This window comes from Calypte anna, chromosome 4 (assembly GCF_003957555.1).
Source record: "Calypte anna isolate BGI_N300 chromosome 4, bCalAnn1_v1.p, whole genome shotgun sequence".
In the NCBI taxonomy this organism is placed as follows: Eukaryota; Metazoa; Chordata; class Aves; order Apodiformes; family Trochilidae; genus Calypte; species Calypte anna.
The window spans coordinates 11,513,213-11,529,964 of NC_044247.1; the positions used below are offsets into that span (position 1 = coordinate 11,513,213).

The 16,752-nt window shown below is 44.6% G+C and overlaps 1 protein-coding gene across 1 annotated transcript; it reads left to right on the forward strand.

Moving 5' to 3' along the window:
* The first annotated feature begins 3,562 nt into the window (after positions 1–3,562).
* ITM2A (integral membrane protein 2A) lies at positions 3,563–14,145 on the forward strand. The gene is made up of 6 exons (XM_030449439.1): positions 3,563–3,731; positions 7,605–7,736; positions 7,954–8,142; positions 9,425–9,535; positions 10,635–10,785; positions 13,048–14,145. The coding sequence occupies exons 1-6, from the start codon at positions 3,648–3,650 to the stop codon at positions 13,134–13,136; spliced, it is 756 nt and encodes a 251-aa protein (XP_030305299.1). The 5' UTR covers positions 3,563–3,647; the 3' UTR covers positions 13,137–14,145.
* Positions 14,146–16,752: the final 2,607 nt, after the last annotated feature.

Here is a 16,752-nt window from a genome sequence, read left to right on the forward strand (position 1 = left end):
TTTAGATGAGATGTTAGGAAGAAATTATTTGGTGTGAGGGTGCTGAGCCCCAGGCTGCCCCCAGAAGCTGTGGCTGCCCCATCCCTGGCAGTGTTGGAGGTTGGATGGGGATGGGAGCAACCTGGGCTGTGGGAGGTGTCCCTGCCCATGGCAGGGGTGGCACTGGATGGTCCCTTCCCTTCTATGAACTCTTCCAAAAAGCAGAGATCAGGATCCAGAGAAAATTCTGGGGATGGAGGGGTGGGGTTAAGCCCAGGGCTCTCCCATGCAGGTGCCAGCCCTGATCAGCCCAGGGGAGGCCCAGTGGCCCCCAGGCAGGGTGCTAGTGAGGAGCAGAGGGAGCCAGAGGGATTGCTGCCTCATGGCCTCCATGAGGGTGTTTTTTGTTTTGTCCCTGAGAGGCAAATGGAGATGACACCCCTGGATGCCAAGGTAAACATTAATCTGTTTCCAGATATGTGTATTCGGTCATTTCAGTAGCAAACAGCTTGAGCTTTGAGTGTTTGCTGTTCTTCCTCTCACAGCAGAGTTTAGCAATGTTGTTTTTTTTTTAGATCTGCCAAGGCTCAGGGCTTCCTAATGTGTCCCTGGTGTAATTCTGCTTGCCACACTGCAGTTACACCAGAGGCAAGTTTGGCCCTCTAATCGTTTGGGGCTGCTGATGGCTCTGGGCTTGCTGCTTGCTCTGCAGATTTTCTGGAGGACTGGAATTTCATGTGGAATTCCATTCTGTGAGGCAATGGCTGCGTGGGCAGGGAGTCCTCTCCAGCATGGTTGTGGGCACGGTTATTAAAGGATGTGCCCTCGAAGCTGTTGTTGCTAAATGGGTGATCACCTCCTCCCCTCTGCCTCCTTCAGGGTCACTTTTCTGCTGGTCACTTCCATTTTGCAGAGAAGACAGGCTGGTGACTTTCCCCTGCATGTAAACAGGTCATTTTTCCATGTGAATAATATTCCTGCTACAGAATTTTGTGAGCAGGGGATCAGTAGAAGTGGGTGGTGTGTGCTGGCTTGGCCACAGATCCTGATCTAACAGTGCTGCAGCAAAGAAAAGCACACCAGGCAGGGAGGGGAGCCAAGGGAGAAAAAACTCTGATTCCTGCCCAGAAATGGAGACTCAAATTCATCTCCAAACTTTACAAATCTTTCTATTGGCAGCTCCCTAGGCTGAAACACAGAGAGATGTTTTCCCAACTGCTTTATAAATCAGAGCGAGGTAGAAATGCAGCAGAGGTTTGGGGGTCAGTGACAGAGGAGCAAAAGGAAATGGGCTGAGGTGAGGAAGGAGGACACCTGAGAAAAAGAGGTGGAAAAGGACTGGGAGGAAGAAGTGGAAATTCAGACACCTGGAAAAACATAAAACGCTAACTTTGGAGAAGGAAAGGAGAAAGTTTGTAGTTTCTCTTTCATTTTAAACAGCCCTGTGTGACCTACTTATTGTTTACCTTTTTTTCGGCCTTCTATGAGGCAACTCATGAAAGACTTCAATTGGTGGATGTAGCATATGTTTAAAATCATTATTAATTACATGTATTAATTATGGTAATTATTATTCTGTATGCAAGAAGCCTTCTCCCCTCCCCTGCATACATGAGGAGAGAGAATAAACGTGGAAGCATTCTGAAGTCTGTGTTTAGACTACTCAAAAACGTCCTCTGCAGTGAAAATGATTTTTAGTGCTATGCAGGATTGCTCAAAAAGGTGCTTCAAGAGGCATCATCTGCTGCACCAGCAGCTGGTCCAATAAAAGACCTCACCAACCTTGTTCTTTAATATTCTTAGACTGTCTGGGCTGCCACTGAAAAGGGAGGTATCTGGGATTTATGTCTCTTTTAAGAAATAAAGTTTTCTGGTCTTAGTGAGAGAGCTTAAAGGAAACAGAATCTTTCCCCTTCTTTTTGGCCAAACTCCTCCTGTCTGGAGGAGAATTCAGTGTGTATATTTGTTAAGTTTTCAAGCAGTGTTGCTTTAATATTACAAACACCAGAAGGATTAACAGGATAATTAAGGATAAGGGGATAATCTCTTGCCTTTCAAGGTGGTAAAGAGGATCTCAGGGTAAATACCAATAAACTAAAAGCAGCAAGAAAAAAATCAGCAATATTATGGACCTATTTCAGTTCTATTTCTGTGTATTTTTCAAGTAAAGGTATTGAGTAGTTAGAAGATAAAGTAAATTCATTTAAGCATTAAGTGCTTATGCTACATTAGGATACAAACATTGTTCATGTCATAGATAAATTGCTAGGTTGTAGGGTACAGATAGTGCATCAGCCATAAAGGAAGCTTACATAATCTCTTTTTCAATCTGTTTTTCAGACTTTGATGAGATTTAACTTATTCCTTACACGCTAAAGTTAGAAAGCATGAAAACTAATTTTTTGGTGGTTTCTTGGTAAAATGAGGTAAAAGTTTTTTCTGTTACTGATAAAGTCAGCTTAAACAGACAGAAAAGACTTTGTTCTGCTCTGACTGTCGTCAAAATTCTTACTAACATGAAAGGGAGCAAAATCAAGCCTATGATCTTGGAAGGAAATAACAGTGGTGGAGCATCTGTAGAGCAACAGGAACATGCTTGGGATGCTGGAATACACACCACAGTTTGTTTACACTCAGAAGAATTACTTATTGCAATATTTGCATAGTGCTCAGTTCTGTTTAATTACAGCTGTCTGCGAGGAAGAGTTCAGTGGGGTAGGCACCAGATTCAAACCAGATTCCTTTCTGGAGCCATAAATTCAAATTCCAGTGAGACCAACCCAGACTTTCATCCATATGAAGGTGAAGATCGTTTCAGACAGTTTCATACATGAGGCCTTTTCTTCTTCTCCCCTGTTAGAGATGTTTAATGAAGGGTGATGCTGTCTGTCAGAGATCCCTCGGGCAGAAGGGAGATAGGTTGGCCAAAACCATCTCCATCCTGGTGCCATACTGAACGTGGCTCCTTCTCCCCAGAGTGAAAGAGTTTTAAGACAGAGGTAGGATTGTCTGCATGAAGAGGTCTCAGAGCTGCAAAGGAAATTAAATTGTTTGAGGCAGGAGAAACCTGCGAGGGACACGGCTTCTGACCACCACATCCAGCCCTCCCCTTGCCACCTCATCTTCCCACACTGCCCCCTGAATTCCAGGCTGGTTTTGGGGTGCTAGTCTCTCAAAGCAAGAATTGAGTCCTGGGGAAGCTCCACATGAAACCACAAAGCCGCACAGCCCCGGACAGAGAGAAAGCTCCCTCAGGAAGAAGGCAGCCACAACCTCCCTGTGTGAGGGAATGCAATGGCAGGCCGGGGCCAGCACCCGGGAGCAGTGGCACTCCCCAGATCACACTGCCAGCGGCTCGAAGCACCTGACACCTCAGGCAGGCTGAGATGAAGAAGAAGAAAAGGCGGTTTGGGTCACCCCAAGGAGTTTATCGCACATCCCCCCCTCAGCATCACCCCCATCATGGCGCCGGGCGGGGGACGAGCCTTTGTGGCTTGCCCGGACTGCAAGGGGCGCTCTTTCCCGCCCCCAGCCCGAGGGGCGGCGCTCTGGGCGCCCCGCCCCGCTTGCAGCAAGTGAGAGGCGGGGGCGTCTCCTCTCCCCTCAGACCCCGCCCCCTCAGCCCGAGGCTCCTCAGCGGGGAGGGAGCGGAGCGCAGCGGCAGCGCCATGGTGAAGATCGCCTTCAACTCCCCCTTCGCCCAGAAGGACGAGCCCAAGAAAGAGGCGGCCGAAGCTCTAGTGGCCGATAAGGTGCGGGAAGCGGGGCCTGCCCGCTGCCGGGTGGCGGCGGGTGGAGCGGGTCCGAGGAGCGGCAGCGGTGTGCGTGTGTGTGTGAGGGGTGTGCGGGAGGAGGTGGAAGCCGCCGCCATCTTCTCACGGAGGCAGCGGCTCGGGGGAAGGCAGCCCGATTGAACCCCCCCATGAGCCCCCGACGAGCACGGTGGCCTCCCCGCCGCTCTCTGGGGCAGACTGGCAAGGGGGGGGGCGGCCACTCGGTGCGGGTGGGGGTCTGGGGGCAGAGGGGATTCGGTCCCCTCAGGGCCGCAGCCGAAAGAGGCTGCGGGGCTGGGAGGGCCTGAGCGCTTCAGGCGGCAGCAGCAGCAGTTTTGCGGTTCCCTCCGGGCCCGGGCGGTGCCGAGCTCCGGGTTGGAATGACACAGCCGGGACAGCTTCGGGCCCGCACGCCGGGGGCAGGCCCGGGTGTTTATCTCTCAGCTGGGCCCCTGCCAGGGCCCTGCTTCCTGACGGGGGTTTTAAACCTTCGTAGCTCGCAGGCTGTTGAGTCCTCCGCCGGGTTTAAGCTCTGGGGAAAGGCGCAGGGAAATCGCCCGTAGCCTCGGCGGCAGCCCGGTCCCTACTGCGGGTTTGGGTCTGATTTGGGCTCATCCTCCTCTCGCTGCTGCTCTGAAACCTTCGTAGGCAGCGAGCTGGAGAGAGGCGCTGCGGTAAGGTGCCTGGCTTCCTGGTATGTCTAGCTTAAATTAAGAAACCTGCCATAAAGCGTTTTAAATAGAAACCCAGGCAAGGACTCTGTGGTTGTCTTTTCCTTCCTAACGAGTTGCCGCGTCGCTGACTTGAATTGAACTTTCCAAAGCTGTGGGAGAATTTATTTTGAAGGTGTCTTGCTTAGCCGCTGACGTTTTTAGTCAGATGAGGAAGATCAGTGTCTCGGTAAATAAATCAGTAGTTCTAGAGCAGGAGTATAGGATGGTCTGAGCTTATTTGTCATCAGGGAGTGAGAAAGTAAAAAAAAAACACAAAACAGGCTCGGCAATAAAACTTGTGTTTTGTAAAAAACAAACAAACAAAAATTGCTGTGGTTTTCTATCGTAGTTTTTATTTTTTTTCATCCTTTTTTCTTCTTGTAATCTGTAATCAAGAAAGCAGGTTGCCTTCCAGCCTGCAGAGCCTCTGCAGCACCTGGAGCAGCCTCCCAGCCTCCCTTTGAAAAACGAAGGGATGCAGAGCTGCGGTGCTGCTCAGGGGACTCTTCTGAGCTGTGGATAGATGTGTGTGTGCACAGTTAATGCGGTAACACTGAATTACTGGGTCAAAAGGAAGGGAGAGAAAGTAGGTAAGCAGTTTAGGTAGAGGAGTACTTTAAGTTTTGAAAAGGTCGTTAGTCTGGCTGGTTTCTGGTAGAACCAACTCATCAGCTCCTCCTGAGGCAGCTTGTCATGCATGCTTTTATTGGCCCTTTGCTGTGCAAGTTCTGAGCATAAGAGCTCTAATACACCCTTCCACCCTTGCTTCTCACGAGGGCTTCTCAATTTCGAAGAGAAAGCACGGGGTGTTTTGTTCTACCTGTCACAATATTTGCCCGTGTCTAGGTGGTTTTTTAACAACTCTTCACTCTGGCTTCAGGGCTTAGAGTTGCAGGTAAACATCAAGTTCACAATTTTACTCCAAGGCAAACTTATTCTAGTGGTCGTTAATGTCGCCTTTTGCAGGAATATTTGTGCGGAGCAAACAAGCTTAATGGCTCATCTTGGCTGAGACAGCACAATAAAAGTCTCCTGGAATATCTGCACAAAACACTTGAGCTTGCAGAATACACTCCCTGCAGATTCTTTGGAGCTGACTGTGTCAACACTGTCTCTTGAGCTAGCTGCAGATATTAACACAAGTGATTTTTCTTCTTCACATTTACTTCCCCTTTGCTTTGCTTGTTACTGCATGGCTCAGAACTGCATTTTCTCTGCAGTTTTGTTTTTTTTTTCATGGCCTTTTTTTTTTTTTTTTTTTCTTATCAGAGGCTTTGTAACCTAACTGGACCCAAGTCTTGGTATTGTGTTCTCTTATCAGCTCTGTCAACTCCTTCATTCAGGCTGCCTACATGGCTTCTGAAATGCTAAATACCTTTGCTTTGTTTGAAATAGGCACAGTGCAAGTGTAGCTAATTACATGTCGACATCATCCAAGCACTGGGGTGCCTGTGGTGCCAAAACCTGTCTGCTGTGTTCAGATGATAGGCTGGGTGAGTAAGTTAACTGGGAGGTGTAAATGAAGGTGGTAGAATACAAAGAGAACAAAATGAGGTTTGATCTGAAAAGCAGCCTAACTCTGAAAGATGGGTTTCACATCATGGCATATGAATGTGGCATAATCTGACTTGCAACTACTTTGTTTTTTTGGCAAGTGCTTCACTAGCCAATTGTGACAGCTTATGTCTTGCTGAACCAACATTTTTCTCTTTGGAGGATGCAAGAGTGGAATGTAGGAGTAGTGACTTTCTCAAAACAGCTTGTTTTTTGTTTCAGGACTTGCATAGCTGATGTGTTTTGACTTTTACACTGCTGCATCTTGCTGAGCATGGAAATACGTGCAGCCTTTGTACTGACACTGTGGGACTGTTGTGGTGCAGGTCACTTAAATATCTTGTGCTCTACAGGAGTGCAAACAGTGGGACCCAAATAAAGAAAACCCATGGAATCTGCTGTGCTAAATCTAGCTCCTGACTCTAGAAATAACACGAAGAAAAAGATCTTTTGCTGTGAAATCCAACTTTGCTTCCTGCCAGTACAAAGAGCATAAGTGACCTGCTAAATACCCGAGTCATGAATCATTAAAGGGATATACTTGACCAAATATATAATCTAAACCCAAGACCACTGTGTTTGCCCAAGGGGAATCTGTCTTCTCATAGTTTAGTATTTGACAGTTCTTTTGCTGTTGTCAGCTCAGCTGGGCTTGTGGGAGCCTTTCACCTGCAAGTCTGGGAGGCACTGAAAGAACTCTTGGTTGTTACAACTTGCCATTCAGACACCACCTCCAATTTTGCAACTGCTGTTCTACAGCTCATCACCACATTATGTGTTGGTGATGATGTTGATAGTTGTTTCCAGGGGATGCCTGTCATCTTCTGTTTGAGTGAGTGCTGTGGGGGAGAAAAAACCCCAAATCATTGAACTAAGTTACAGACTGCTATAAACAAAACTTAGACTTGGGTGGAAGAAAGAGTATTTTGAAGCTGCAGGGTAGGATGTGCTACAGAGACTTATTTTTGTTTGGTGTAATTTGAAGCTGCTTTTAAGCTGATGACTGGTTCTGTCATAGGGGAGTCCACTTGTGCATGTTTCAGGTTCTAAAACCTGAATGTTTGACTCAAATGTCAGATGTTTCCTAGCTAAGAGACAAAGTTGCATCTTAGCTTTTTTCTGCTAGTCTAGCTTTGTAAGGAAAAAATAATGTTATCTTATTCCTCCTGATAGCAAGAGGAGGATAGGAAATAGGCTTCAGGGAAGAGGCCTGAAAACACTGTGTACCTTAAAATGACCTTGCTCTACAAATTTTGCTTTCCTTGTGCCATTCTGTGACTGCAGCACTGTATCTTTTGTTACAGTTGTTTGAATTTCTCACATCTCAAATAGTTTCTGGATAAAGGCTTTTCTAGGAAGTATTCTATGAGAAAATACCCTCTTTCATTGCTGCTTGAAAACTGTTCTTCATATGGTGCAGTAATATCTCATGTGGGTTTTCTTATTATATGATGCCTGACTTACAATTTTCAGTGCACACAGAGGAAATAGAAGATGAGAGGTCAAAGTGAAGCAGCAGATAATGGATTACTTTTAAATTTAAGTGGATACACTTTCAAATTCTCATCTTTCTTTTTATTTAAAGGATCCAGAAGTTGCCACACATAGAGCTGAAAACTCCTCTGGAAGATGTCTCTTGACTCTGCTGGGGCTGGCCTTCATCTTGGCAGGAGTTGTTGTTGGTGGAGCCTGCATCTACAAGTACTTCATGCCCAAGGTAATGTGAAAGCTATTTTTTCTTTAAGCATTATATATAAAAAAAAAGTACTTCTAAATGGATTACTGCTATGATAGAAAACCTTCAATAACTGGGACATGAAGGCTGCTGTGTGCATTATAAAAAGCTCTGGTTTAGAGCCCCATGCTTTGTGTTAGAAACACAGTTTTCAAGCAATATTTCCTGGGAAGATAAGTGCCTTGCTCTTCCCTTCCAGCACAAGGTCTACCGTGGTGAAATGTGTTACTTTGAAAACGAGAACCGTGACCGTGCAGTGGAACCCTACTTCCTCCCCATCGCTGAAGAAGCTGATATCCGAGAGGATGACAACATTGCCATCATTGATGTCCCTGTCCCCAAGTTCTCAGACAGTGACCCAGCAGCCATCGTTCATGACTTTGACAGGGTGAGTGGGTGTGAAGGGGGAAGAAGGGGCCTTGGTGCTCCTGGGGAACTGTGGAGCCAGTGGTAACCCAAACAGCTCCATGGGTTGGGTCTAAGTGTGAGGAATCTGATCGTTTTAACTCTTAGACTTCTGCAAGGGAGCAGTGCTGCAGGACTGTTAGAGGAGCTCAGACCCACAGACTCTGAACTGTGTGGTTTCTCAGTGCTGTGCTGCTTTAAGTGTTGTTGCCCATGGGATGTCTGGAAGTTACACTTGGTTTTTGGTCAAGAATCCAACATGAATGAAATTGAGGGTAGGAGAATATGGGAAATGGGAATTAAGAAACGGGAAAACAGATTTTTGCATGATTGTGGTTTCTACCAGACTATGTTACAGCAAAATATAGAATTCCAGACAGCTATGGGCTTCTCCTTGGATAAGTGGATTGAAAAAAAAACACTTAAAAGTAGCTAGAACCTAGAAGCTGAAAATGCTGTGCTAGTTGCATATAGTTTCTGTAATGCAAAGATGAGTGGATGGTTTTCATTTGACTTTGTTATTAAAGTTGCATCGATAGTGTTTCCAGTTCTCCTTAGTCAGCTGTAAAAGCACTCTGAGGTTGTTTGTGAAGCATACCTTGGCCCTGCAGATAGAATCCCAGCAAAGACATTGAGCTCTGTGCCTGCTGCCTCTACCAGTAGTGTAGAGAGGAGGCCTTGCTACCTGTGATCACAGGATTTGCAGCTTTTATCTGTGTTGTCTTGACAGAATCTTGGCTATAGCTTAAAGGATTCAGGCAACTTAAGAGGCTCAGTTGATTCTGGCCAAGTGCTGTGCAGAGTCATAATAAAAGAAGTAGACTGCTGATAATTTTAGTCTGGGCAGTCCTTGCACTCAGCAGTAACACTGGTGTGATTTTCTGTAGACTGATACTTTTTCTGAGGGAATGATTCCTTTTCAGCACTTGGATACCTTTTATTTGCACTGGGCTTAATTGCACTTCTTCAGTTATGAGAGCGTGCTCCCAAGTATTTGCTCTGTATTTGTACAAACTGAACTTGTTTAAAATGATGATAAAAACCAATTGTGTACAGAAATGAGGTGACTCTCAAAGTCCTGTTGTAAACCCTAGGTGGAACCACTTTGTTTGCAAAACTGGTAATAGCCAAGTTCCTATGCTAAATGGTTCCTGACTCCTCACTGTGTTCTCCAGCTTTTTGAGCTTCCTTCTTAGTCATTGTAGACCCGTGCTGTAATAATCCGAGGCCACACTTAATGCATCAAAAACCTGTTTTCAAAACAGCTTTTGACAGCCTATCTTGACTTGCAACTGGACAACTGCTACGTGATCCCCCTGAACACATCCATCGTGATGCCACCAAGAAACCTGATGGATCTCTTTGCCAAACTGGCGGTAGGTGGAAAACTTTGCTGTTTGGTTGTGCTGCCAGGAACACTCTGATACAAATGCTGGGTGTTTCTGACAGGCTCTTGCTAGAACAGTCCTCTTGCCATCAAAGTCCATAATCCCCCCAGCTCAGTCCCTGTGCTGAAGTTAAGGCCAGCTGTCAGTGTATGTTATGTTGAGCAGATTCATGCTTAATGCTCTTATTAATACCTAGCTTTATGAAAGCTGAAAGCAACTAGCAAATAATGTTAAATTTAGCTTTTGTAAAGGAATTTGATAAAGCTCCAAATATCAGTAAAAGCCTAAACCTGAAATAACTACCAGAAAGCTCGCTTGCCCCATGAGAGTTTTGATTAAAAGAAAAATGCAAACTTGTTCTTCTGTTGCCATTGTAGTCATGAGCTCACCACAAGCACTTTGTCTCTTCAGTGACTAAACATTTCCCCAGAAGAATTATGTGTCAAATTGATGGAGCTTGCTGCTACTTTCAAATTAAGGGCAATACTGAGCTATCATGTGTCAGATGTACCTGTCAGAAAGTCATTGACTCCTCCACACCTAGTGCTAGAGGCCACCTGATCTAGTTCAGATTGATGAATTTTCTTTAGCTTCATGAAGACAAGCTTTAAATGTGTCTTCCTGCCCTCATTTTCAGGCATTGGTCAGGAGGGCTGGGAATTTGTTTCTTTGGTGCTGTAATTTTGTGGTGAAGATGTAACTTTTGTAGGTCATGCTGCTAGCGTTTTGGGTTTTTTTACATTAGAAATACATTGTCTCAAACATGGGAACTTTTGTAATAATTTTTCTCCTCTTTTAACTTTCTGTTGCACACAAATAAACTTGAACAGGTTCTGTTTGTTTCATGTGAGGCCAACAGTGCTAAGGTTAACTTTGTTTGGATGTGACTGCAACTGTTTGAAACAGCCTTTGTCAGCTTTTAACTTCTCTGGTATGCAGCTGTTCAAGTCTGGCATATTTTAGTATTAAAAAGAGGGAAAGCTGAAATGTAGGGCTTGAAACCCTTGCAAAGCAATGAGTAAAAAAATACAGTGATGCTTGTCCAGTGTTAGCAGAATTCAATATCTCAGAGTTTTTTCTCTTTTAGACTGGCTCTTACTTGCCCCAGACCTACCTAGTCCGTGAAGAAATGGTGGTTACTGAGGAGATAGATAATGTCTCTGATTTGGGTATCTTCATCTACCAACTTTGTGTTGGAAAAGAGACTTTCAGACTTCAACGCAGAGACCAGATAACAGGTAAGTTCATTTCTGTTCTTTGAGTAAGGAAAGCATAAATACTTAAACCTTTGGAGTTTTTAGACTTGGAAATCTGAGTGCTCAGCATGAGCTGAGACTGCTCCTAGAACTGGTAGGTACTTTCCCCTCCTTTCAACTAGGTATCTAAAGTTTCATTTGAAAACAGAGTTTCAGTTCTGGAATTTGGCAGCATGCCCAAACCAGATTTGAACTTAAGGGTATTTCTGTTCCATCTTTTGGTTGAAGTTGTAAGTCAGTTTGGCCCCAAAATTCCCTAATAGAGACTCTGTAAGTGCAGTTTAGTCTGTCACTGTCCTGTCTAAAACTGCATTACAGGAGCACCAAGTAAAAGAATTGTCTTCTGGTTTACTTGCTATGAAAAACAAAAAATGAAAAAATTGAACAGCTTGTTCTGGACATCCCAAACTTCCTCTGTAAAAAGGGAAGAACATGTCATAGGAACTCCTGAGCTCTGTTTCTTTATGGCTTGTTTCCTCTCACTACCCCACTGCCATTCTGTGAACAGGATTGAATTGGAGGGTCAGTGGTTTGACATACTGGAAGGAGGCCTGGGGTACAGGAACCTGACACCAGGGAACACCCAGGGAACTAATCCTTGGAGCCTTTCAGAATGCAAATGTTTGGTTTGTCAGAACTGTCTGCTCTGGTTTTCCTGCCAAGCTCTTGGGCAGGAGTTTCCTCAGCCCAGTTGCAGCTTGCAGCATCAGGAGCCACATCTGCTGCTATGAGATGGAAGGTATGGGAGCATAAAAGTGATGCTGTGGAACTGACAGTGCAGAGCACGTGAAGGAACAGTAAATGTTGCCTTCGTGGGAGGAAGGAGTGTGTCTCTTAGCTGTTGGGAAGAAGCTTTTGTGAACAAGTCTAAGTTGACTGCTGCTGTGACTGAAAAACTGCAGTCTACAGGCAGTACTGCCAAGAGTGTTTATGATGTCTCCTTAAATCATCTTCCTGCAGCACACTGGTGACATCTTTGCTGCACAGTAAAAGACTTGTACAGAATATTTGCATGGAAGGATTCTAGTAAATGAATAATGCCTCTTGGTACAGCTTCTGTTCTGTAACTAACCTTGTTTGCCCTTGGGGGTGGGAAATGTAGTCAAATGGAAGACTGCTGCTGAGGAGAAAATTGTTCAGGGACAAGGCTTGTCTTGCCTTCCAGCTCAGATTTCTAGCACGCCTTTCTTCTGGTGTGTGTAGGCCACACACATGTAATTAATTAGACAAAAATGGATGAACTCCTGGAACTTCTGTGGAGAAGTCTTCTCATTTAGCTGGTGCTGCACTGGCTCTCAGGTACTGTAGAGTTCATGGGGTCATCTGTTAGATCAAACTGACCTCCTATTCTGCAGCAGTTCCTGCAGCTGTAACTGAAAGCATGTGAGGAACAGGCATTAAGATTGAAATGAACTGAAGAGCAGCCTTACCTGTGAAGTGTTTACAACCTAAAGTGCTTTAGGCTGGCTTTGGTTTCAGAGCTTGTGCTTCTCACCTTCAATGGGGAGCTCTTCTTGCTCACCTTAACAATTCTCTGCTCATTAAGCAAGCTATAAATCTTCTCTAGTGCATGTGTATTGAAGCTGCTTTAGTTGAGCAGCTTACCCCTGTGTGCAGGACTGCTGTGTTCTTGTCTGCTGGTAAAAGTTCACAGCTGATGCAGGTAAACTGCATGTGTCAAATCCAGTGCTGGCATGTCCCAAAATAGAGGAAATCCTAATAGTGTTAGGAGAAAACTTCAGTGAGGTCGTCAACTGAGTGGCACATTCTCACAGGGCTCTCAGTGAGGTGAGAACTGCTCTGCAGAAGCACCCTCAGTGTTAGCACATGCTGGGGGGTAGGAATGCTGTTACAGAACTAGGTTTTTTTTCCTGCACCCTTTCTTGATGCTTTGAAACTCAATATGCTTTGTTTTGCTTTGTTTCTAGGAAAGTCCCTGAGAAACTTTTCCATAAATGGTCTTAGTGTTGTCTGCTCTGTCACTAAAATGATGGTGGGGACACTAGGAAGAAGTGCATGCTTGTTTTGTCTGTGTTTCATGTGCCCCGTGGTTTGCTGTTACCATTCTGAAAATGAGGGAGGCTTTCTGGTAGAAAACAAACTGAGCTCATGCTCTGGTGGCAATTTGTGGCTGGGGAGAGACTTAAGAAGCACTGGATCTTGCTGGTCTCTGTGATGATGTTGTAAATTCTTGCTGGGGGGTTCTACAGTTTTACTTTAGCTCTCACCTTCTCTCATCCCCAGGTCTGCAGAAGCGTTCAGTGGAGAACTGTCACTCCATCAGACACTTTGAAAACTCTTTTGTTGTTGAAACAAAGATCTGTCAGCAGTGAGAGGTGTTGGATGGGAGGTGATTGTTTGGGTCACACCTTCAGTGAGAAGTCTGAGCATTAGACGTCGACTTCTTAAATTAAAATGTGCAGTGATAATCAAAAGCCTTATGCATTTTCTGTGTATTGCTTGTTTCAGAAGACAGTTACCATTTCAGCTTTCTTTGATCCTTGGTATAACTTTTTAGTTGTCTCATGTAAAACTTATATTTGAGTAAGGTTTTTTTTTAGAAGGTTAATATCAGTTTCTTTGTCAGATGTGTTTGATTTAGTGTAATCTGGGAATGGCAGAAAAATATATATATATATAAAAAAATGTTAACCAATTCCTTGGCTTGAACCCATTCTCTTCACCTTAACTTTCACAGAATGATTACTATTAATAATCTGTGGTTTGCACATCTTGTGTAGTTCTGTAGAATAGCTCTGCACTCCTTCTCCTGGCTAAACCTCCCCAATGGGTATCACTAAAGGTTTATTTTAACTACCATGTGTGAAGCATGTAAAATCCAGGCTCAGTGATGACAAACCTCTAACACTACCCTCCTTCATTTTGTGCAATTACTGTATTGAATTCGTATGTATATTTGGAACCTTCCCCGAGCTTATGTTTAATTCTTCTACCTTGGTTTTGTGGTGTTTAGTTGTTAGATTCAGATAGAGTTGCTCTTAAAGCTTGTCAGTATTTTTGGTTATGAGTTGGTTTATCCTGTAACTTCCTATTTCAAGAATATGTTCTGGTAGAGCTCACTTGTGAATGTGACTGTAGTTGTAAACTTAAAACTACTCAGCTTATCCAAACTTTTTAGATCAACTTTTTATGAGCAAGTAGTGTTACTGCTGCAGTCAGAGCATTGGTCCTTTTTTTTTATTTTATTTTTTTTTTTTTTGAAAGCTGCAGTGTAAAGATAACGAAGAGTTAGTGTCCTGCAGTTGATGGACTTGAGAGTTTTATTAAGGGACTTTATATTGGCATAAATTCTGCAACCCTATAATAAATGTTTCTCTAAAACTTTGGTGTTTGTGTGACTTCGTGGCACTCGGAGGTGAGATCACAGTGTGCTGGGATGCAACCTGGGGGTGGGGAAGTGGTGGGTGTGGGCATGGCAATGCTTTTCCCTCTTACCCTCAACTTTTTTTCAGCTTGTGAAGATGAATTTCCTTTTCCTGATGCCGTGGAGATGCTTTGTGATGAGAATCAAACGTGGGGAGCAGAGAGAAGAAGAGACATGTGGCTGCAGAGGATCCCTCAGCAGGCAGTTCTTGGTGATGTTCAGTGCTGTAGGTGAAGCCACGAAGCAGAGTTAGTGTGGGCAGGAGCTGTCAGTTGTCATGTGGGAAAGGAAGGATTCATCCTATAATTCATCTGATTGAATATTGGTGGGGATGAGGCTGGGAATTAGAGGCATTCTTGTCATCGTGTACTTACGAGGAATCTTTTTAGCATATAATACACCAGGATCAGCAGAGAGCTGATCAGCAGCTTATCCTAACACCTCTCAGCACTCACCCAGGTGCTTTGCTGTGCTTTAAGCTCCCAGCTGTGAAAGATTTCTGAGAGCTGAAGTGTGTCCTGGACCCTTCTGCTTTCCTGGGAAGTAACTTAGATTATACAACTGGAAGTAAACCAGTAAATAGGCTGTTTGCACTAAGGCCTAGAAGTGAGAAGTGACTCCAGGAGTAGCTGCTCTCAATCATTGATGAAGCTGCAGAGGGAAGGAGAGAAGCACAGCTCCTGGGCAGCAGGGACTTCTGCTGCTTTGGTTTGGAAACTGGTGCAGCTCTTCAGCTGAGGTGTGCAGTGATGCAGTGCAGAGGACATGCCCCCAAACTAGAGCTTTGGTGTGCTTGGCTCTAAAATAGTGTAGGAGAGTACTTCATTACGTACTGTACTTTCCTGAAATGGAATGCTGTGGGAAGCTCTAATTATTGTCACTGGGAGTCAGGTGTGCTGGACTGGAACAAGTGTGAGTTACTGGGGGAAGTAGCTGCACTGAGAGGGTTCTGCTCCAGACTTGCTGTGTCCTTGGGCAAGTTACTGCTGTGGGGATTTTCTCCTCCAAACTGAGGATAACAAGGATGGGTTGGCTGTCTGGTTTCAGTAGTCTTGAGTGGAAGGGTTTAGAAATGTGGTGGTTTCAGGGAGCAAGAAGTGTCTGAGGTTTGGTTGTTGGAAATGAGCTGGGAATTTTCTCCAGCTCTGAGCCACTGTGTGCTGGATGCCTCTCCCTGGGCAAACCCCTCACTTCCTGCCTACCTTAAGACATGTATGGAACAGGAATGGCAGCCCTGCTTCCGGATGAGCTGGAACTGTTGTTTTGTTGGGTTTTTTTGTTTTGTTTTGTTTTTTACCTTTGGTAAAGATTTTAGAAGAAATGAAGTCAGTGCCCTAAGACCTTATTAGATGTTCTGGGCTCTAAGCCAGTGTACTCAGAGGAACAGATTGTTCTTACCTGCTTAGTGCTCTGGGGTTGAGGAAGGAGCTGCAGTTTCCTGCAGCGTGCCAGCCTTATTAATTGGCCCTAATCATTTTGTGCAGGGGGCGGGCATTTGGATCAAAGGACTGCAGATTTAAGGTTGTTTCCATGAAAACAACCAGGATTCTGGAATCTTCTACCCCTGTCTCCCCCTCTCCCAGGAGCTCCTGTGCTCAGCCGGTCTGTGGAGGGGACAATCAGGAGCCCTTTGCACCAGTAGATGGCACAAGCAGCACACACTGGGGCGGGAAGTCTGTGGGACTGATGAAAACCCGGTGTCTTTATTCTAACGCACAAGCTTGCAGGCATTTTGCCAAAATAAAACGTCAAGACGGCTTGCTGAAAGCTTCCTCTAGGTGGTGTTTAGTGTCTTTGCTTCATTTTTTTTTTTCTACAGGAAGGAGCATTTTTATAATACATCTGCATCCTGTGTAAAACCTTATTAAATACCAGAGCAAGACTCTGCTTCAAACAGGGGTGTGGTAATTGAAGGGATGACATTACCAAGATGCAAATGCAAACTTATTTACCATAGTAACTTGTGTTTACATGGCTATTTATTGAAGAGGAGTGAGCAGCTGGCACAAGATAATCAGCAGTCTCTATGCACTTGCTTATTGACAAGTTAACTTCACACTAACTCACTGGTTATTTTTCTGCCACAGCATACTGGGATGCAAGTTTTAAATACCATTATGAGTGCTAAACTGACAATCAAGTGCTTTAGATGATTCTTCTTCCAGGCATTACATGTTCAGGCTTTTTCAAGTCTTAATTGAGTCAAAGTGAAAACTCTCAATTAAGAACAAACTTGAATTTCTTTTTTGGAGGAGATGCTGCTGGCCTTTGCAGGAGCCTGAGGGCTTTTTGGCTGAGTGTGAGTGGTAAGATGTGGGCTGGTGGTGGTGGTGTATATGTGACAGATGCTTCCATTGAGTAGGTGCTAGAACATCAACTTTATGAAAACTAATAGGAATTAAACTGTTTTTGCGTATATAAATACCTTGAGATGAAGATCCAGGGGAGAAAAAAATGTGGATGTTGTAGAGTCCTTCGGAAGGCAAAAACCTGGTATGAAATAGAGCTTTAGCACCTCAGCTTTGATGAACTGGCTAAAAGTGAGACATATTCCACAATTAACT

Excerpts from the sequence above, each read along its gene's own strand:
- ITM2A (XM_030449439.1), top strand. The coding sequence starts at position 3,648 with ATGGTGAAGATCGCCTTCAACTCCCCCTTCGCCCAGAAGGACGAGCCC. Across the intron at positions 9,536-10,634 it reads ATCTCTTTGCCAAACTGGCG|ACTGGCTCTTACTTGCCCCA; the intron begins GTAGGTGGAAAA and ends TTTCTCTTTTAG. Across the intron at positions 10,786-13,047 it reads ACGCAGAGACCAGATAACAG|GTCTGCAGAAGCGTTCAGTG; the intron begins GTAAGTTCATTT and ends TCTCATCCCCAG.